The sequence below is a fragment of the Euleptes europaea genome, chromosome 10 (assembly GCF_029931775.1).
Source record: "Euleptes europaea isolate rEulEur1 chromosome 10, rEulEur1.hap1, whole genome shotgun sequence".
NCBI classification, from domain to species: domain Eukaryota; kingdom Metazoa; phylum Chordata; class Lepidosauria; order Squamata; family Sphaerodactylidae; genus Euleptes; species Euleptes europaea.
This window is the reverse complement of record NC_079321.1, coordinates 73,183,220-73,206,073: the sequence shown is the minus strand read 5'-3', so window position 1 is coordinate 73,206,073 and position 22,854 is coordinate 73,183,220. Positions and strand designations below refer to the sequence as shown.

At 41.5% G+C, this 22,854-nt stretch overlaps 1 protein-coding gene across 1 annotated transcript in view; it reads left to right on the top strand.

Annotated features, from left to right (window-relative positions):
* TRDN (triadin) overlaps positions 1-22,854 on the top strand; it is a 139,123-nt gene that overhangs the window by 29,560 nt on the left and 86,709 nt on the right. Inside the window, exons 3-5 of the mRNA XM_056856720.1 lie at positions 14,824-14,877; positions 18,090-18,227; positions 21,206-21,235. Of these exons, the coding sequence (XP_056712698.1) occupies positions 14,824-14,877; positions 18,090-18,227; positions 21,206-21,235 (222 nt within the window). The remainder of the gene's footprint in view (positions 1-14,823; positions 14,878-18,089; positions 18,228-21,205; positions 21,236-22,854) is intronic.

The window sequence follows — 22,854 nt, the reverse complement described above, 5'->3', positions numbered from 1 at the left end:
AAATATGAGACAATAATTTAAAAGGGAGCCTTTTTAGCCTGAGGGCCAAAACCAAAACACAACCACGTCTAGTTGTGAAGATGTTGGTGTCCCAGCAAACAAAAGGTGTGGGGAGATGCAGGTTGCATTTGGCCAGACACACTGGGAGCAAGCCAAGCTTCAACAGCTCTGCCAGTGCCTCAGATCTGATCTGACTTGTAGCTGCGTCAATCTGAGAGCCAACGGCAGGTATAAGCCATGTCTTTTTTTCAATGCTGCTGCCCCTGGCAGTGCTGATAGTTACTCTGAGCCTTGCCTTGCTTGCTTGGGCAGAGATCTGGCCTGGTGTGCTGAGCAAAATGGTTGGCATGCCTCTGTTTCGCATGCATGCCAGGGGTTGCCTATCTTTGTGGTAGATGCTATTGGGGAGCTTTTCCTGTGAATCATTAAAAACTATTGCTACCTCCAAATTAACCAAGAATAGCTGCTTTGAAATACTATATTTCATCTTCTGATTTTTTTATTATCTGATATAATTAGCTATCACTAATAATTTTCCCTTTTTCTGGCATAATTACTGAAAGGTTTATGTTTGATACCTACCAGATATCAGGTGTATCTTTCAGGTGTACTGGTCAAAAGGCAGAAACGTTGCTAAACAGTATTTAGGACTGGATATAATCACCTTACTAGAGTCTAAAACAGTATTTACGACTGGATATACCGTATTTTTTGCTCCATAAGACACACTTTTTTCCTCCTCAAAAGTGAGGGGAAATGTCCGTGCGTCTTATGAAGCGAATGCCGGCTGGGCGCGTGCTCATCGGGATGGCGCGAGCCAGTGTTCCCCACCTCGACGGCCAGCTGGGAGGCGGGCGGGGCCGCACAGAGCGAGCCGGCGCACGTGCCCACCCGGCTCTGTGCGGCCCCGCCCGCCTCCCAGCTGGCCCTCAGGGCGGGGAATGCCGGCTCGCGCCGTCCCGACGCGCACGCACCCAGCCGGCTCTGTGCGCCCCGCCTGCCTCCCAACTGGCCGTCGGGGCAGGGAACGCCGGCTCGCGCCGTCCGGACGCGCACGCGCCCAGCCGGCATTCGCTCCATAAGACAAGTTTTTAGAGGAGGAAAACAAGATTTTTTCTTGTTTTCCTCCTCTAAAAACTAGGTGCGTCTTATGGAAAAGTGCGTCCTATGGAGCGAAAAATACGTTAATCACTATACTAGAGTCTTAAACAGGGGTTCCCAATCTTTTTTAGCCTGTGGGTACCTTTGGAATTTGGACACAGGTAGTGGGCACAGCCACAAAATGGCTTCCTGGGGGGCAGAGCCACACACACAGACGAAACCCAAGGGGAGAAGAGGAGTAATTTTTAAAAAATACCCTGGGAAAGAGGAGTGAGAGAGAATAAAACCAACTCCGTGATGACAGCTGCAGCTGAAAGAACATTATTTCAATCTTATTTATTTATTTATTTCACTTGTATCCCACTCTCTATCCAGGCCAAAGCTGGGCTCAGAGCAGTTAACATCCATCAAAACCAATACACAACATATAAAATATAAAATCAAACTGGAACCTATATAATGCCACAGCTCCGTAGCAAGCCCAGGAAAGAGCAATCAGAGTCCCCAATTAAAGCTTGCAATGGAAGTAAAGAAAAGGGGAAGGGAGGCCATCTATGATGGAAGCCGTTGATGCCCTCAACCATAAGCCTGGCCAAACATCTCAGTCGTACAGGCCCTGCAAAAATGCGTTGGCCCTGGTTGAGGACAGCCGGACACTTTTTGGGCCGGGGACCACAAGTAAGTTGTTATTTGCAGAGCGTAATGCTGACTGGGGGGGTGTACGATGGTCCCAGTTACGATGGTCCCAGACCATGTAAGGCTTTAAAGGTTAAAACAAGCACCTTGAACCGGCTCTGGTACTCCACCTGGAGCCAGTGCAGTTGTCGGAGCACTGGCTGAATATGTGCTCTCAGCGGGGTCTCAGTAAGGACCCTCGCTGCTGCATTCTGAACCAGCTGGAGTTTCTGGATCAGTCTTGAGGGCAGCCCTACCTAAAGACAATCTCCACAGTCAATCAGATCTCTAATAGCCCATCAGATGCCCTGCTGGGCAAAAGCCTCACCACTTTCTAAAAGCAATTGTCATGCACCAGGAAAGGGATCAGAGGGCGCCATGATGCCCACAGAAGCCACGTTGGGGGACCCTGGCCTAAACCAAGCAAAAGACTCTTTTTGTACAAAATTAGATGAGGGGTTCGGTTTCTGGTAGCATTATGTGAAAAAAGAGTTTAGTAATTCTTACGGGTTTCCAAAGTAAAATTTTAAAAGTAAGAGTAACCATAATTAATTATCTTTTAACTGCAGACAGTTATCTTACAACTGCAGACAGACAAACACGGCTACCCACTGTAATTATCTTTTAACATCAGTCTTGGCTTCTAACAGTGTGATTGTTAGTGCCACTGAGTTTAATGGACTTAGGAGGGTATAATTCGACTCTCTGTCGAATGAGACCTGGGCCCTGTAGGATTTGGCACAATTCCGCAGGGCTTGCAAGACGGAGATGTTCCGCCAGGCCTATGGTTGAGGGCAGCGATGGTTTAATCATTGCTGGCCTCTCTGTTCCATCCTGGACCTGCCAGCTGGAAGACCTTGGGCTAGTCACAGCTCTCTTAGAGCTCTCTCAGCCCCACCTACCTCACAGGGTGTCTGTTGTGGGGAGAGGAAGGGAAGGTGATTGTAAGCTGGTTTGATTCTTCCTTAAGTGGTAAGAGAAAGTCGGCATATAAAAACCAACTCTTCTTATTATTGCTAATGTGAGCCACCCTGACCCTGACTTTGGTCAGGAAAGGGTGGTATAAAATCTAATAAATAAAACAATAAATAAATAATTCTGCTTTGGATAGCACTGTATGACTTGGATCCTAAGTAACATGATCGGTAGAGGAACCTCTGCCTCCACTACAGCCTTCTTTGTCCCATGAAATCATATTCCTATGTTTTGGTGAACCCAAAGGAACAGTATGTGTATGTGTGTGTATGTGTGTGTGTGTGTGTGTGTGAGGAGGTGCAAATTGGGAGTCTGCAGCAGGAGGAAGGAATTTGCAAAAATCACCTTCCTCTCTTCCACAGATAGGAAAGACGCCCTGCAGGTGGGGCCGCTGCTGTGTGGAATGGCATCATAGGCTATATGCCCTTATCTATAGTGTACAATTTATCTTTTTGTTCTTCATGCAGCACACCACACATACACTGTGCTGATGCCTAGTATGCCCTCAGTTTTTTTAAACCAGACGAGTTCCATTTCGTATTTGTTGTACTGAAAATGCCAATAGCAGCATGCAAATATGTCTTGTGTACATGCAGTTTAGTATATCTGAGAACCCTCACTGTTTACTGATAGTGGAATTACATTAGATATAGTAAAAGTTCCATATAATTTGTGAGACTAATGTTAATTTCATAAATTAAAGCAGACACAAGGAAGCTGGTTTGACCAGGAAAGCTGAATGTAGCCCATTACTATTTATTATGAGCAGATGGATAGTTGAAAACATCTTTCCCCTCCCAGGCAAGTAGTAAAAACAGATGGGCCAGCATATTCAGAAATGATGGCATTCGGCTTGATGATAACTTGAGCAATTATTGTTTGGCTGTCAATCAGTTTAACTAGACTTTCTTGTACTGAATGGGATATTTATTTTATTTACATTATTTATAGTCCACCTTTCTCACTTAGACTCAAGGCAGATTACACAGAGTGAGTCCCATCAACAGGATTGGACATTCAATAAACAATGCAATAGGATTAGGATTGTAGAACTAGCCAGAAGTCTAAAAACAGAAGCAAACATAAGTATTAAGTATTAACATGACACATTAAATGATGTAGAATCCTGGTTTCATCAAGCTATACACAGTATTATAGACCAGGGCTTCTTAAACTTTTTCCATTTGTGACCCCTTTTTGCCCGAGAAATTTTTACGCGACCCAGGGTATATAAGAATATAAAACAGGAATACAAGCCAAACATTTTCTGATAATAAATCATAAAGAAATTTACTGTTGCCAAATTTTTCGCAATCCCCACGTTCAGTTATGCGACTCATATGGGGTCGCGACCCACAATTTAAGAAGCTTTGTTATTGACCACAGGCCCCTAATAGTTTTTCCATGTAACTTTGTGAATCATTTCATACAGTGCAACTCTATTGCCTGTGTAGAAAATTCCTCCTGAATAATTCAGTTTTGCATAGTTTATGGAAAGCTGGGGGTGGGGTGGGAGTCTTCCTCATGCCCTCAGGAGGGCCATTCCATAAGGTGGGAGCAACAATGGAGAAGGCACATGTATGGGCAGTTGTTGATTTCGCCCATTTGCAAGTGGGCATCTGCAGAAGACCCTGTTCCGATGAGCAAAGCTGTCATGGCGGAGCATAGGGGGAGAGGTGGTCTCACAGATATGAGGGTCCAAGGCCATGAACAACTTTGTATGTGATAGCTAATACCTTAAATTGAGCCTAGTTACTGACGGGCAGCCAGTGAAGTGCCTGCAGAATGGGATTAATATGCATCTATTTCCTGATAATAGCTTGGTGGTGGCATTCTGTACTAACTAGAGTTTCTGAACTGATTTTGAGGAGAGACCAATGTACAGTGCATTGAAGTAGTCTAATCTCGATGTCACTGTGGCATGGATCCAGGTGGCCAGATCAGCTGTATCAGCTGTATCAAGCCCGTCTTTTGGGCTAGGCTGATTTCGAAGAAACCTTTTTTTGCAACTGCATTAACTTACTTCTCCAGTAATAAAGTTGGGTGCAGCATAACCCCAAGGCTCTTAACTGAGTCAGCAAGAGTAAACTTCATCAAAAGTGGGGAGCACAATGTCTTTCAGGATTGCTGTATAGATTCACTGTATAGATGGTGAATGGCTAGAATAGGGGTGTTTTGGGTGAGGAGGGACAATCTTTTCACTGGAATATCTGCCTCACACCCATTACTGGGTGATAAACTGTTAACCTGAATTAATCAAAAAGTACTGTCTCACTAGGGATGCTAGCCTCCAGGTGGGACCTGGAGATCCCCTGGAATTACACCTCAGCTCCAGATTATAAAGATCAGTTCCCCTGGAGAAAATGGGTGCTTTGGAGGGTGGACTCTATGGCATTGTATCACACTGAGGTCCCTGTCCTCCCCAGGCTCCATCCTCAAATCTCCAGAAGTTTCCCAACCTGGATCTGGCAAAACCCCCCCCCCCCCACCTCCTGCCAGTGGCCAGGGGGACCTGGCAACTCTTTGTCTGACCAAGTCCATCATGATCAATATGGTGGAATTATGCATATCAGTCTACAAGGGTAGATGGTTGGCCTAGACCTATGCTTACCAGGTGGTGGGTGAACTTCTGCCTGTGGTGTGCAAACTCCTGCCTCTGCCCTCCATTCCCATGACTGATCAAATGAGCTGTGGGAGACACATGGGGAGTGAATGGCAACCCCCCCCCAAAACACACAACACTCTAGAAGTTCTTGGAGTGTCACCAGAGTGGGGAGCTGTGATGTTACATCTGGGTGATCACTTGGAAGTGACATCAGTGTCCACACCATATCTCCCTCCCCTCTGCAAAACTCCGGATTCACAGGCATGAGCCTAACAACCCTACCAAGACCACAGAATGCAATCTCAGTGTTGTCACAGCATGGCAAAAGTCCAGGAAGCTGATTGTAGACAAGCGAGCCTGAGAGTGGACAATAAATTCTTTCAAAAGGAGAAACAAGACAGAAGTGGCACCGTGTGACATTTCTCAAACATTCATCCAAAATACTTATTTAAATAGGTGAATTATTTTCATAACCCTGTAGATTGCTGCAGGTATTACTTGTTAGCTGGAACAAGGCAAGATAGGCATTCTAGCTGTCCACCTAAGTCTATGTTGGAGAGAGATTCTGAAACCACAGGTTGCTCTCATGGAGCTCAGAGAGCGAGTGAGCACAATCTGGGTAAACAAAGAGACAGCGGCAGAACAGACAAGAGGAAAGATGCAGAAGAATATGATTTGTCTGCCTTACTATCTCTTCTGCGCCCTCTGGGGTGTTATGTCTAAAGAGATGTTGTACAGTCCTTCATTTCCAACACAACTTAAAGATCGTCTGTGAAGACTTCCAATTAATTTAAATGATTCTTACAAAGGAGACGCCATCACTACCTTATCCCTTTAAACTTTAATGCATACTGGGGTCACTCTTGATATATATATTTTTTCTCCCATAAAAAGTAAAATCCTCTGATTCCTCTGAGTTTCTTTTAATAGAATACTTAAACTGTTTATGTATTTCTATAGAATCCAATGTACTAGGGCACTGACGTTGGGATGGATAGTTACATCGAATGATATGCTTAATTTAAGAAGTTCATATGACATATATTGGCTGCCTTCTTATAAAGACCTTGAATGATGTAAGCTTATAAAAATATTAATCAGTTAAAGTTCCATATTCTCTTCATGTGGGCACATATGCTGTACTAAAATGCTTTGAGTATTCTCTGTAGAGAAAATCTTTTAATATCTTTCACATCTGACAAAATCAGTATAAAAGTATTCACATACAAAAGTCAGATCATTTTAAATAAATAAACCTTTCTGCATAAACATGCCCACCTTTGTAAATATTTTAATATGCTATCTTCGCATATAATTGGGAAAAATCAATTATTAAACAAATCTTTGCAATCCATCCAAAGCCACTTTAAATATGACTCTCATAATTATTTCAGAAGAGCAGAAATGAACTGAAGACCAGAGTTTAATCCAGTGTTCTCATTAAGAGCAGAAAATTTAGTGAAATAATTTGTGCAGATCAATCTTTTAGTCACTTTTGTGCTGCACAATGATAACTAATTAGAGCTGAGCTTTTGTGAATTTTGATTTGCATGTTCAATAAGGGAAACTTCTCATCAAACTGCTAAGCAAATAACAGCAGAACTGAAACTGTTTCTCTGCTTTTCTCCCAGGTTCTGGAGAACAAGAGAGCTTAGAGGGAAGAATATAAAATTTTCTAAAGGCTTCTAAAGGTCATTTCTTTTTAGTGCTTGGGAGAACTCTGCAATCTCTGATTCACCCTTAGGGACCACCACAGAGATCTGCAAGTCTTAGGAGCAGGAAGGCTCTTGACTGAGCCTAAACCATAGGTCAGACCAGATGTGATGCTGAAAAATCCATGATTAGATCTATAACAAAGTGGAGTGGGGCAGATGGCTTGGAGATTAACTCTCTCTCACCCCCCATGCCATTTTTCCTCACCTCAAATGGCTCCTTTAGCCACTATTGGCCTCATTGGGGAGAATATACAGCTTGCTACTTTATGAAATATCATCACTAGATAAAGTTACCAACCTCCAAGTGGGGCCAAAAGATATTTCAGAATTACCACTGATCTCCAGACTACCGAGATCAGTTCCCCTGAAGAAAAGGGCTGCTTTGGAGGGTGGACTCTATGACATTATACCTCAACAAGGTCCTCCCCCTCCCAAAACCCTGCTCTCCCAAGTCTCCACTCCCAAATTTCCAGGAATTTCCCAACCTGGAGTTGGCAACCCTAGCACTGAAGCTACTTCTGAGGTTAAGGCAATGACATGAGTTGGGGACTGTTAAACTCCCTTAACCACACTACCATCCTAATTTGAACTAGAGCAGGGGTACCCAAACTTTTTGAGCCTGAGGACACCATTGGAATTCTGATACATTGTGGTGGGCGCAGACCCAAAATGTTTGCTGCAGGAGATGCAGCCAGCCACAGAATGGCTGCTACAGATTACCTTCAGTTACTCAGTGGAGATTAGGGTTGCCAACCTCCAGATAATAGCTGGTAATCTGCTCTTACAACTCATCTCCAGCCAATAGAGATCACTTCACCTGGAGAAAATGACTGCTTTAGCAATTGGACTCTATGGCATTGAAGTCCCTCTCCTCCCCGAACCCCACCCTCCTCAGGCTCCGCCCCAAAAACCTCTCGCCGGTTGCCAAGAGGGACATGGCAACTCAAGTGGAGATCCTTGTGTTATGGTGGCAGCTGCTGCCAAAGCAATGCTTTTAAAAATATGCCCAGCCACTCACATCTCCAATGCTCAATCAGAACCTTTGCTGGGCAAAAGCTCCCCTGGCCATACCCACTTTCTAAAAACAGTAGGCGGGCACCAGATAAGGTGTCAGCGAGCTCCATGGCATCCGCAGGCACCATGTTGGAGCCTAGGGTTGCCAACCTCCAGGCACTAGAAGAAAAAGAGGCTCAGTGCTGCATAATAAGTTAACAAACCAAAAAACAGCACAAAAACAATGAAATACAAATATGAATATATAATAAATAAGTGAAGAAAGTGAAAATACAAATGTGAATATGCAAAATACAAAATACAAGCAAGCACAGACTGACAATATACAAAGAGCAAAAAAGTTTCCCAGTCAAGTAAATTTTAAGTAATTTTAAGTCAAGTAAAGCAGTATTGACATCGGATACAATGTATCATGTATGAAGGTAAGTAAGTCTTCAGACCAGAGGGTCTTTGATACTGTTGAAATAACAATCATGTACAAAAGATAAACCATAATAGGCACAAATTCTCAGCGAACCATAGTGGCTTCATTCAAGGATCTCAAAAACAGGAACAAGGATTAAACCTATTATGGTTTATCTTTTGTACATGATTGTATAGCTGATGAAGCTCTTAGCGAAACGTGTTCATATGATCTAGACAACATGTCCAGATGATCTTGCTATGGAACAGCTTTGATGTTTATTCCCAAATCAGCCAATAATTCCATTCTGAAAGAAAGAAAAAGACATTGTTATTTCAACAGTATCTAAGACCTTCTGGTCTGAAGAGTTACTTACCTTCATACATGATACATTGTATCCGATGTCAATACTGCTTGTTAAAATTTACTTGACTGGGAAATTTTTTTGCTTTTTGCATATTGTCTGTGCTTGTTTGTATTTTGTATTTTGCATATTCACATTTGTATTTTCACTTTCTTCACTTCTTCACTTTATTTTATATTCATATTTGTATTTCATTGTTTTTGTGCTGTTTTTTGGTTTGTTAACCTCCAGGCCCTAGCTGGAGATCTCCTGCTATTACAACTGATCTCGAGCCGACAGAGATCAGTTCACCTGGAGAAAATGGCCATTTGGCAATTGGACTCTATGGCATTGAAGTTCCTCCCCTCCCCTGCCCTCCTCAGGCTCCACCCCAAAAACCTCCAGGTATTTCCCAACCTGGAACTGGCAACCCTGTTGAGGATCCCTGTTCTAGGGGTTCCCACCGTTCCTGTTTAGAAAGAGAAAATACACTTTCCAAGGCCTTGTCTGGGTTGGCCTTTAATCATAATCACTTTAGCTAAAGCTGGTTTTTATATGTATTGTTTAAGCCCCCATGGCCCCAGCTCATGTGACTGCAGGTGAGGCTGGAGACAAAGCCAGATTGTTACTGGTTATGTGGATTATGGTGACCTTATATGTAAGGATTGTCTAAATGGCGCCTGCTAAGCATTCGCTTATTCATGTAAGGGAGCTTCTCTAAACTTAATCAGACAAGCCCAGGTGTTCCCCAGGCTCTCCTTGAGCCCAAGGCTCCAAAGCATTAAAAATCCATTTGTGAAGGTTTGCGTAGCTGTCGGTTATGGACTTAAAGGCTTAAATGAAAAAGGTGTTGAGGGAGCACTTGAAACTAAACTAAACAATAGTTGCTTTGTAGGGCTGCCAGGATTTATCATCGGGCCAAATCTATCATAGGGCCATTGTTAAAAATTTCCTCTGCCTGTCCCACATACTTTTTACATAACTCTTAAGGAAACACATGATTAACAAACACACACAGAACATGAGCCTAAGGAGGGTGGGGTTTGGAGAAGGGAGGGACTTCAATGCCATAGAGTCCAATTGCCAAAGTGGCCATTTTCTCCAGGTGAACTGATCTCTATCGGCTGGAGATCAGTTGCAATAGCAGGAGATCTTCTGCCACCACCTGGAGGTTATGGAAATAAACAGCCCTTATGGCATAAACTGAATCATAATCAATTTTTAGTTAACCATTGCTTAAATATTTTTTGTCAGACTGTAACAAGCATGTAACATTTGAATGTAATATTACATTCAAATGTTACATGCTTGTTACAGTCTGACAAAAAATATTTAAGCAATGGTTAACTAAAAATTGATTATGATTCAGTATATGCCATAAGGGCTGTTTATTTCCATAACCAGTTCCTATACTCGGCACTAGTTTCTTACTTTGAGTTCTAACCACCTGGAGGTTGGCAACCCTAGACCAGGTAATTTTGAATACTTACTCCCCACCACCCCCAGCAAGCCTGGACTTTTGATACTAGCAAAATAGAAATGACAGATTTGCCCATAACTCCACAAAGAATATATCATACTACGATGTGAAAAGAAACCTGACACCCTATAATCATCATGCAGCTTAACCGTTTATAATAAAAACAGAGTTAAAATGTAAATTGATTAAATAAGTTTCACTGGCTATGATAAATTCATCTCTTGAGGTTCTGAGGGAATACATCAAACCTCTCAACCCATCCTGATTATTGCTGAGTAATTTTCCCTCAATTTGCGCCCCTTATATACAAAAGATACTTTCTGTGTGCATTGTGGCAGCTCATCTTATGATTTCTACTGACACTTCTCTTTTCATCACTGCTGAATTCCCATAATATAATCCTCGTTTTTAGCAGTTAACACCTTAACAATGCAATCCTAAAAATACTTTCATGGGAGTAAGCCCCACTGAGTAGTTCTGCTTGAGGCTGCTAAGAGACATAGGGTTCCATTTTAAAGTCATTTGTAAAGGACAATATAAACTGAAGAGAATTTTGAGTTGGAGAAATGTGGCTGGTTACTTTGGGTATAAAATATAATTTTGGCTTTCATTTTTGGACCAAACTGCAGTTTTCACAGCAGCAGTGTTGGAAAGCTACAGAAGAAGAATTAGATTAATCCAGTTTGGATGTAATAAGCATGAGAACTAGTTTTCAAATCCACATAGGGTTTAAGAAGATGCAACGTTGCTTAATCCCCACAGCAATTCTTAGAAGATAAAGAAAACTTTTTGCCACCATTGAATGTGCTTATCAAAGAAAATCCAAGCAAACTCACAATTTTTTTTTGCAGCTCATTACTCTAGAGGAGTAATTTTGGATTTTGTCAGGTAAGGCTAAACACTGTATTAAACTTTAATTTTGCTTAAATTACCCACCGTCGCCTTCAGAAAGTTTCCAGCACTAAAGAGTTTGCAAAGCATTGCAAAAATTTAAAATAGCCTAATGAAAAGCAACTTGTAAAGATGGCTGAAACCAAACCTGATGTTTTCATTTCTGCAAAAAATGAAAACCCACCCCCAAATGTTGGCATGAGACAACAGAAAGTGGATTCAACTAGTTTTTAATTTATTTAAATAATTATTTAAAGTAATTAAATGGCTTATCTACATCACTGCTTATTCTAATAAGTTGACTATTTTGAGGGTGGGCTGCGCTAGGCATCCTCCTGGTATGCCTTTTGGGCAGATCCAACCTGGCTCCAAACTCGGCTGGTGCTTTCACTAGCCTTGCTTATCATTAGGCTTGCCAGGTTTCCCCTGGCCACCGCCGGAGGATGAGGGGGGGTAGGGTTTCCAGATCCAGGTTTGGAAGCTTCTGGAAATTTGGGAGTGGTACTTTGGGAGGACAGGGACCTCTGTGGGGTACAATGCCACAAAGTCCACCCTCCAAACCAGCCATTTTTTCCCCAGGGGAGCTGGTCTCTGTCATCTGGAAATGAGCTGTAATTCCACGAGACCTCCAGGTCCCACCTGGAGGCTAGTATCCCTACTTATCACTGCCAGCTCAGCTGTATGTGCAGAGACATGCTAAGTTTCATCCCTCTCCCCTGATGTGCTGCAAGGCTCCTACCAAGGGTGCTCCTTCACACAGCACTCAGCCACAAGTCATACGATGGCCTGTTTTGGACACCCCACCAGCACTGTAGAGTGTCAGGTGCTTGCCAGTTAATCCTACCTATCCTGAACAACTCACCCTGTTCCTGCAAACTCGTAGTGGCCTATCCAGTTTTATAATCAGGCGTGTCTAATTAACAATACACTGCCCACAGCGATAGCACAGAATAGGAAAAAAAAAGGGCTTCAGGCTTAGCCAATCTGGTAAAAAAACCCAAAATTCCTACTTGGCCCTACTATAGCAACCAGCTAATCTCATATTGCCCATTGGGAGGGTGAGTGGGGCAGGTGCAGCAAAATGCTGAAGGCGAGAGGGTGCAGCTGAGTAAAGTAGCCTGCTGCCCTCTCTTGATTGGCTGACCAGACTTCTGTGAACCAGTTGCATCCTGTGCCTCATTTGAAGTTAATGGGACCAAGGCCCCATTGATACCCAGCGTGATCTGCTTTTTTTTTTTAATAAATATTTTTATTGGTTTTTAATAGTAAATGGGATACAGAAGGAAAAAAGGGTAATGGGGTGGGGGAAAGAAAAAAAGAATATATACACATATAAGTAAATAAATACATGGATATTGTACAGCATTAATATCTCTAGTAGTACTGCCCCTTTGTAAAGTGTCATAATAACTTACATTATTAGCTAATTAAGTTTGATCTCAAGTAAGAATCTGCTGCTGAGTCTCAAAAGGTTATATTTTTTTGTTTTTGTTTTTTGTTTTTATGTATTCATAGAAGGGTTTCCATTTGTCTCTATTTCGTTGTTGAGTATCCTTCTGTAATGTTTCAGTTAACTGTGCCATTGTTATGTACTCGTATGCTTTATCAATCCAAATCTCGATTCGTGGTATTCTATTTGTTTTCCATAGAGATGCTAAAACTACTCTTGCAGCTGTAATTAAGTATTTTAGCATATCTTGTTGATCCTTGTCAATGTTATCCGGAGTTTTACTCAGTAGATATAGTTTAGGATCATATATTAACTTTTGGTCGATAATGCCTTCTACATTCTTATGTATTTTCTTCCAATATTTTCTTAGCAGCGTGATCTGCTAAGAATGTCTCTTCTGGCAGATCTGAAACTGACTCTCACACAAAGATACTACGTGTTATAGAGGAGTAAGGTATAAAAGGCACACGGGAATCAGGTGATCTTTCAGGTCTGTGGAATAAAATAGTCCTAAAAATAGTTAAGCAAATGATTCGTCCAGTTTCAGACGCTGCAGAGAAGCAGGGAAGCCAAGGTGAATGTGCCAGTGAGCAGCACAACCTGATCCTCTGGGCTCTCAGAGGTGTGCACGTGTGCCAGATGAACATGCCTGCAAGTTAGTTCTGTCTCTGCACAAATGTTTATACAGCCTGAATCTAAGAATGGCAAAAGTGCAAAATGTTGTAAATTGGTCAGGATTTGAAGCTGTACTCCACCCTGGTATTTAAAAGCTGCAAATATGTGGTTTGAGACATGGAGTTTGACACTTTGCAAAACCAAGTTTTCAGGATTTGAAATTCGGGGGTTGAGAGTACAACATCCATGACAAATCTTGAAATGAATGGGAATTGTGGTATGACTTTCAATTTCAGTTATGAACGTAGCTGTTCAGATTTGTTTAATCTCTAGTGTAGTACAAAGGGGCAGAATGACTTGGTACAACAAATGCCCTTCAGGGTTGTTGTTTCTTAAAACAATATTTAGCATTTTATTGGAGGTTGGCACAGAATAGCTCTCTTTACTTACTCCTCAAAAAGACTGAATCTCATCCACACTGGAATCAGCCATCCTTGGGGGATCAAGATGCAAATAAACTACTTCCCCCATAGCTGCACATGGACAGTGTGCTGTGCACAGTGTGCAGTCTCACTCTCATTAAGATATAACATTTTCTTTCATGAGAAACTTGAAATAAGTGCATGATACAAAAGAGGGATTTGTCATTTGTGAATTTAGCACTTCTTGTAAAAAAGGGTTTTGACTACGATTTCAGATTTGTAATACCAAATGCAATTTCACATGTGGCCATTTCTTTAAAATTGAAATATAAGCCTTTTAACAAACTTGACCTGCTTTCCAAATTTTTGTTTTCTGTTTCAGCTATTTATCAATATACTCAACAGAACTGGCCTATAACATGATAGGTACAATGCAGTCAATGATTGTTCTTAGCAAAGTACTTGTTAGCTCAGGTAGGGTTCCCAACCTCCAGGTGATGGCAGGAGATCTCCTGCTATTACAACTGATCTCCAGCCGATAGAGATCAGTTCACCTGGAGAAAATGGCCGCTTTGGCAATTGGACTCTATGGCATTGAAGTCCCTCCCCTCCCCAAACCTCAGGCTCCGCTCTAAAAACCTCCCGCTGGTGGCATAGAGGGACCTGGCAACCCTAAGCTCCGGCTAGTTTTGTTATCTCTAAAGTTGCCCTTTGAATCTGAAGTATGAAGGCCTCAATAAAAGCTGTTGTACAGAGCAGAGCACAGTACTAAGAACGTCTTTAGAAATGCTCGATATTTTGTAAACTATATTTTAACTAAGGACCACTTCGTATATTACAATTGAAGTGGATGCATGCTAACTTTTTGTAATGTGTGAAGTAGTCCTTATCTTTGGCACCACAAACTTCAGATACATTCTTAAAGAAGTTACCTTTGCAGTGAAATACATTTGAAGGGAAAAAAGCCTTAGGGCTAGTGGTTTGGGGAACGACTGTAGCTGTAACATTCAACAGGAAAATGCCACGAGCCCGTAAGAATGTAGGAAATAGGTCAAGAGAATGGCAGGTGTAAAATGTATGCAGCTTAACCTTTCCTCTTCCTACTCTTACTTCCTGTGTATTTTGTTCTCATAGGGATACATCAACTTGATATTGACAAAGATGTGGGGAAAGCAGAGATCCCTAGAGGCAAGGAACCCATTTTATTCTGTTCACACTTCATATATATCTGGCATGCTTTTTGATCACATTAAGTTACACAAGTGCTGCAAAGACTGCTTTAAAAACACAAACTTTTAGAGAGCATTAAAAAATCCCAAAGTACATATATTCACCATAGACGTTTTCAACAACTTCACACAATGAGCAAAACTTATCCAGTCCAAAACCAGTTAAAACAAAGGTTTTTTTTTTTAAATTAAAGCCCCTTTAGTCTCATTTAAAAACAACGGAACAACTGCAAAGGCCAGTTCATAAATGCATGCACAGGATTTGATAATTATAACATTAATGTCGTAAAAGAATCCTCAAGTAATGAGAAATTCAGTGTTCTGTTTACATTGGTAAACTGGCCCAAAGGTTTTTAAATCTACATACTTCAGCTTGTTTATACTACAATCATTATCAGACTGAAAGAATGGTATGAATCATACTGCTGTATTTATTTTTTCAATTTGTAGCCCACCCTCCCCAACCACAGCCCGCTGAGGGCAGGTAACTTTATTTAAAAGCCATACCACATCGTATCGGCAACGGTAAAAATCAACAATAAAATTATAGCTTAAAATCATAAAACCAGAGATGGCGCAGTTTCCATTATACTGAGAGAGCCACACAGGCGGCCACCCCTTCAAATCCGTACAATTGAACATATGGGAAGGAAGAGGGTATGGAGGTCTTTAAAGATAATACCCACACTGCCCTCAACTGTAGGCCTGGTGGAAAAGCTCTATCTTGCATGCCCTGAGGAACTCCTTAAGGTCCCGGTCGGCCCTCATGTTACCAGGCACAGCATTCCACCTAGGGCCAAGAAAGCCCTGGCTCTTACAAGGACAGCTGCACGCTCTTAGGGCCAGGGACCACTAGCAAGTTTTCATCAGAAAATCATAATGCTCTTCAAGGGGTATACCAGGGGACGTGGTCCCGAAGTTTTACTTGAAACAAAGGTGACCATGAATGTAAGATGACCTCCCTAAAAAAAGGGTATACACCGAGAAAAAAATTATAATGCAAATGTAAGATGATTCCTTCTTTTGTTTTGATGGCATACCGAGGGGGAAAAAAATCTAGTCTTGCATTGAAGTAAATACTGTATTCAAATGCTGAAGCAAAGAGACTACCTGGGAATGTAAGCAGCTCCGAGTTCCTGGGTGGGTGGGTTAGAGCATGGTATAAATGTAACTAACAAATAATGAAAAGTTTGTATATGCAATCTCTCTCTCTCTCTCTCTCTTTCTCACTTTCTCTGTGCATGTATATATATATATATATGTGCTGTAAGTACCAAAAACATTTTTAGGAAGAGTTGTAACTGGCTTTCCTAACTTTCCAAATAGTTAACTGTCCTGTGAACACTGACAGCATCAGCATCCATTGTCTGTCTGTCTGTCTGATGGTGTAATATTTGTAAAGTACACCTCACTCTGTTCTCAAGAAAATTCATTTTAATTCAGTGTGGCATATATGAGTAAAAAGTGCCTATATAAATATAATACTCTTTTTGCCCTTGTAAAACATTTATCACGTACGCTTCAGTGGTCTTTAGTATTTTGAGTTGCTCTTTTCTGTTATGTGTGCCTCCCTGGCAGCATCAAGGAACCAAAGGGAAAGGTGAAAATGTTGCTATTATTGTTGTAAATATTATTATCATTAACTGCACTTGCCAAATGTTCACTGACTTCAGAATTCATATTGAGTTTTGAGGATACTTAAATATTGTTTGGTAAAAATATGAATAAATGAAAGTGTAGAATCATGGTGCTTGTTTAATATTGCTACTGTGGATCCCTCTGTCGAAGCAAATAGAGGGCAGAGCTCTGATGGTGTTAATAGCTATCCAAAAAAGGGAATTTTGGGGAAAGCCCCTTGGTGTGTGAGAAAAATCGCACTTGCTTTGATATAGTTATTAAACTTACAGAAGCCCTGTCCTCTCTTTCATCATGTCAACTCCCTGAGCGAAAGCAGCAGTACACACTGCTTAGGTGTGTGTCTGTGTAGCTATGTTGACAATACTACTTGTGATGGTGGCAGATGGAGGGAGACACAATAAGATTTGTGAATGCCATTTTTTATTTGCCCTTTCTGAAAGCCCCCAGTTTGAAAGGGTAGATTACAGCTAACAATGAGTACACAATTTTAATTACTTCTTTTCAGTTCATTTGTTTTCAAACACCTGGGCAATAAGAATAAGTCCGTTTTCTTGGGTCCGTGTAGGAAATATAGGCAAGCAGTGAAACCCAAGGTTTTGGTACTTTGAATAAGAAAGGGAAAAAAAAAAGAGAAGTTATGTGCCAATGACTGGCCACATTTTAATAAGGAGCAAACTGGTTTGCATAGGAAAAAAATGTCTGCGGCCTGCAAAGCAGGATGAATGACAGTTTCTTTCCTGGAGGGCTGTAATATATATTAGAAGCTGAACTGTGCTAGAAGAAATGCTAAACAGAAATCAAGTACTGGGTTTAGAATAATTGACATCTGATCTTAATTACCCTAAAGAAGGGCAGTGAGCTATTAACTGTGGCAGTGGGCTGGGATACTTGTTAGGGCACTTCAGTTTTTCCAGGTTTGAATCTATTGAAGCATATGCGTTATCAACACCGCTGTTGAAAGGCAAAGCTTTAGTGACTTTGGCTGTGCTCACATTTTCCTGAAACTGGTCCATTGTCTGGAAAAATAACATTTAGGATCTCTTCAAATTCTTCCTAGTTTCGAGTGGGTGGCCATGTTGGCCTGCAATAGAACAGCAAGACTGAAGTCCAGCAGCACCTTAAAAGCCCAACAAGATTTCCAGGGTATAAACTTCCAAGAGTCAAAGCTCCCTTTTGTCGGATATAAGTAGGACTGGAGATCCCTGAGCCCTTATATCCCAGTCAGAGGATGGGAAGAGTGTCGCAAAGAAGGGAGTCAGGATGCAAAGTGTAATCGGCTTGATTAGAGCAGGGGAGAAATGCTAAGAGGCAGAAAATTAGCACCTGTACTGAGATAAGAATCCTCTATCTCTATTCAGCCCTGGGGCTCCTGAATTTGTGAATGAACTCAAGTTCAGTAATCTCATGTTATAATCTCCCACTGAAGCTTCTCTTTTTCCTCCCAGTGTCTCTGATTACAACAAATCATTTATATCATTAAAATAGAACACATTTTATTTTATAACCTTGTCCGTCTTTCTATTCTGCCCTCAGGACGTTCTGTGAATAAACTTACTACTGACCCACTGAGAATCATACATGGCGCCGTGGAAGAGACCACTGATTGGGTTTATGGCTACCTTTCATTGCTATCGGACCTCATATTTGAAGATGAAGAAGAAAGTGAAAAAGGTATTCCTAACTGGAGGCATTCTCTGTTTTCAAAGCTGCCCCCCCCCATTTCTTATTCTAGACAAAAGAGTTCCTTCTTCATCACCGCAGTCTTCATTGTACCAGCAAATAAGCCATAGCAACAACACAGTGATTCCATTGAAATAAAACAAGATTTTCCATAAAGGAAATTAAAATACATAGCAATTTAAAATATCTCAGACTCAAAACATACTACACCATTCAGATTTTTTTTTCATATTTAGTTATCAGAGTGTATCAAATGGTCACTGGATCCCCCCCAAAAAACTTGCCTTATTGTTCAATAATTCTCATTTGTGTTTAATCTGCCATTTCAGAGAGGAAGTCAAAATTAAAATGTCACCATTGTTGTTCCTTTACACATGAAGCTGCCTTCTACTGAATCAGACCCTCGGGCCATCAAAGTCAGACCGGCAGTGGCTCTCCAAGGTCTCAGGCAGGGGTCTTTCACATCACCTACCTGCCTAGTCCCTTTAACTGGAGATGCCGGGGATTGAACCTGGGACCTTCTGCATGCCAAGCAGATGCTCTACCACTGAGCCACAGCCCCTCCCTTTACATGCTAAATTAAACAAAAAATTTTTGTAGAATCACAATAGAGGCAATACAGGTACCAAGGAGCTTGCTTTAGTGAATGACAGTGGCTATTAATCAGACGTTCTCTTTAGTTTTGTGTAATGGGAACATTTGATCAAATGAACAACAGCCAGTGGATGCATTAGAATTCTATGGGAGTATTACTGGAATCACAATGATAGATGTTAAGTCAAAGGAAATTTGAGTGTTAATGTGGTGCTTACTGTCTAGGACTTATGATATTAGCTGCAGTCTAGTGAAATTGCATAACTAACTCCACATGCCTCCAGAGGCTGTTTTTCTGCATAGGTAGTTGATGTCACCTGCATTGGGAAAGTTTGTAAAATATACAATTTGGCTTTGCAAAAGTCAGTTATGTACAAGCCCTTTTGAATACATGAAACTGACTTGTATTGGACTTCCAATAGATTGGATTTCAAGGTCAGTATTGTCTACTTTGATCAGCAGTGGCTTTCCAGGATTTCAGATAGTGTTTTTTTTTAACATCTACCATGTGATTCTTTTAACTGGAGATGCCAGGGATTGCATTTGGGACCTTCTATGAATCAGATGCTCTACCACTAAGCCTCTTCCTAAAATAACTCTCTTTATAGTGGCCATTGCTTCTGCTGTTTTAATCATTGCACTGAAAATGTATCACCCCGTCTGTTTTAATGAAACATCAAAAGGTTATCAGTTTTGCCACATATTGGTGGGTTAAGGTGGCCAACTCTGGGTTGGGAAATTCCTGGAGATTTGGGGATGGAGCCTGGGGAAGTCAGGGTTTGTAGAGGGGAGGGACCTAAGCGGCACATAATGTCATAGAGTCTGCCCTCCACAGCAACCATTTTCTCCAGGGAAACTGATCTCTGTAGTCTGGAGATCAGCAGTAATTTTTGGGAGGTCTCACTGTATACTAGCCTGTTATTCTATATGTTGTTTATCTGCTCTTTGATATGATGAACACAACAGTTCATTCCATATTCATTGTTGCTTTGCAGTTTCAGAGAGCATTCATTCTTAACAAATGTAATTAAAACCCAGCTGGAACCCAAAAGTGGTTTCCTCCAAATACCTTTGTCAGTTTGAAGTATCACCTAATTTCTTCCACTGCAGGGGGCTCTCGGGTTAGTATTGCTTTTGAATACTAACCAGTACGTCTTTATAACACTGGGTCCTACTCTGTTGTATAACTTACAGTCAGTGTCAGATCACTTATTTCTGCAGTTGAAATTGAAAAGGGATATAATATAGTTCACATTCAGTTATTTGAAAATAGGAAGTACATAGTATGGGAATTTTGTGTGTTTGTGTGGGGGGGGAGAATTGGGAAATCCCTTCTCCACCCCAAAAATCTCTCACTCAGCCCGTCAATGAGTCCTTGGAAGTGATGAGTCCCCAGAGACCAGGATGATTTCTCATCCCCTCCCTTTCCCTGTTTTAATTGATAGCTGCTCTTAACATCCCATTCCTTCTTGGGCACATTTAGTCCTCGTCAATCTGGGTGTTTTTTTTGGGGGGGGGGGTTTCTCTTTTTTCTAATGGTTACCTTTTTGGGGCATAAATTTGGGGAGTCTCCTGAGTGTATAGAGACTGCTAACTTGTCTATGAATGGTTCCATTTTGCAACTTCTTATCCAAACAGGGCCTAGATAGGTTACACATCAATTTCATATATTCACATCATGAAATTATTCCCTCAAGTATCCAAAGTATCCTGTGGGTAAATTCTTCATTGGATTCCACCTTACTACACTACCTGATAAGATGTCCTTACAACTCAGGAAACATGTAGAAATATCATCTAAAATCACAAGGAGAGCTAGTACAGTGTAGAAGTTAGAGCATTGGAGTAGGATCTAGGAAACCCAGGTTTGAATCATCACTCTGATATACAGTAGAAGCTTAATGGGCCGACCCCTCGGGGTCAGTCACACACATCCAGCCTCACCTACCTCACAGGGTTTTTGTGAGGGTGAAATGGAAGAAAGGGGAATAATTTAAGTTGCTTTAAGTCCCTACTGGGAGAATAACAGGGTATAAATGAAATAAATAAGTTAACAGGAAGTTGTTAAAGCCTGTGCTATAGAGTTTTAGTGTGTGTGGCCTTCTTTGTTTCCTAAATTTGATATGTGAATCCACTTCAGGCTTCTCATTCTGTATGGGACCAAAAAGGCTACAAACACCCAGATCTACACGTGAAAATAAAAACGTGTAAATCTTACAGCCTCAGAGTAAAGCTCCTTTTCCTTTTTTTGTATTGTTGAACTCATAATGCTTGAGTGCATTTAAACATGAAAATAACTGAGCATGGAAGAAAAATGTTGCTAATATATTATTATGCTGCTATTCATCTGCTTATTATTTCCTCTTTTGGTTTAGGTGAAGTGGAACCTTCCTTGAAAATAAAAGGTTGGTTTTACTCATCTTTATAAAAGGTCACATGCTTTGTTTGACTAAGTGAGTATTAGGCAGGAACAATGCAGCTTTATGCTGCCAGTGCTACTGCTAATTATACATCTTTCCACTAATTGTGCAGCCTCTCTGTAGATAAAAATCATTAGTAAGTCATGCAGAATAGTTCGTTCCTCTGCAGTACATCGAGTCCCAAGTTGAATGATTATTGGTCTGAAAGACATTTGTTGTTAAAAGGAGACCATTAAAATAGGAAGCTGGTATAGCATTGTGGCTAAGAGAATGAGCTACCCTCTGAGAAAATGCTGGTTCAATCTTTTCTCTGTTATGGATTCTCTTAGCCTGTGATATAGGAACCTGGCCCACCTTACAGTGTATAAGGATTACATGAACTTTGAACATTGAAAGGGCTTGAAAACCTATGGAGGGAAACAATTTGAATGAATCAGGTTGCCCAAGCAAGTGCTTGGGGGTGCCAGATTGGCAGAGATGGCACAGGACGAGGTGCATGTCATTTGCATTTGTGCTGCCCTCCTCCAAGGCAGGCTGCAGAGGAACTCATCTGCCCTATGGGGGCAGCTCAGGAAGAAGGTGGTTGGGGCTGCAAAATTCCTTGAACCACCCCTGCTAATCTATAGAAATTTAGTTACAAATTGTACCAGGGCTGTTTTTCAGAATTTGCACCTGGTATTGAGTAGGTACAATACTGAGATCACAATGAATGCAGGCAGGGAGAAGAGGTAAGGTTGCTGAATTCATTCGACCAAATGGGGGACCGACAAGGACTTGCAGGGGCCATCTTATTTCCCTCCCACACACACACTATTTTTCGTCCCTTTCCTGAAAGCCCCCATAGCCTCTCTTCCCTTTTCCTGCTCCCTTCTCTCCTTCCCACCCACCAGACAACCTACTAGGGTCATGCAAAAAAAAAAAAAAAAAAACGGTAAATTTCGGGTTCAGGTTTATTGGGCTTGATTTTTTCGGTAAACCCAGAATGAGCCGATACCCATACCGGTAAAAAGGTATTTTAGATTTATGTCTGGGTTTAAAAAACAAACCAACCAGGTCCATTATAGTCAATGGGGATTTTTTTTTCAAAGCTCCTGTGGGGGCATTTTTGGAGACAGAGTCACCAAATTTGCAGCAAAGCTGCATGGGACTCTCCTTAGATGTACATCAAAGTTTGGTGAAAGCTGGGACAGGGGGCCCAATAAGTAGCTGTAAGAAGCGGATTTTTTTTTCAAAGTTGGAGGGTATATCCCTCCTGATGGGACTGGATGAGCCCCGTCTTTTAAAATGACCCAGACTAGTTTGTTCTGACCAAGCTGCCTCCTATAACACGACCCCTACCTCAAAAGGTCCCCAACTGTGGGGCCCTAACAAAACCAGTCAAAGATAGACAAATGGGAGAAAGCACAGAGCTGTGCATCTGAGCAAAGGTGAATAGCTGAAACTCAAAAAAGTCGAATGCTTCTTCAGTTTTTTGGGAATTGCCTATTCAGCTTCAGGCAGATTCCCAGATTTTGTTATTCGGTTGACCCGGATATTGCGGAAACAGCTAATTTCGGGGTTATTTTGGGTTGGGGTATATTGATATGCACAACCCTACCTTTATC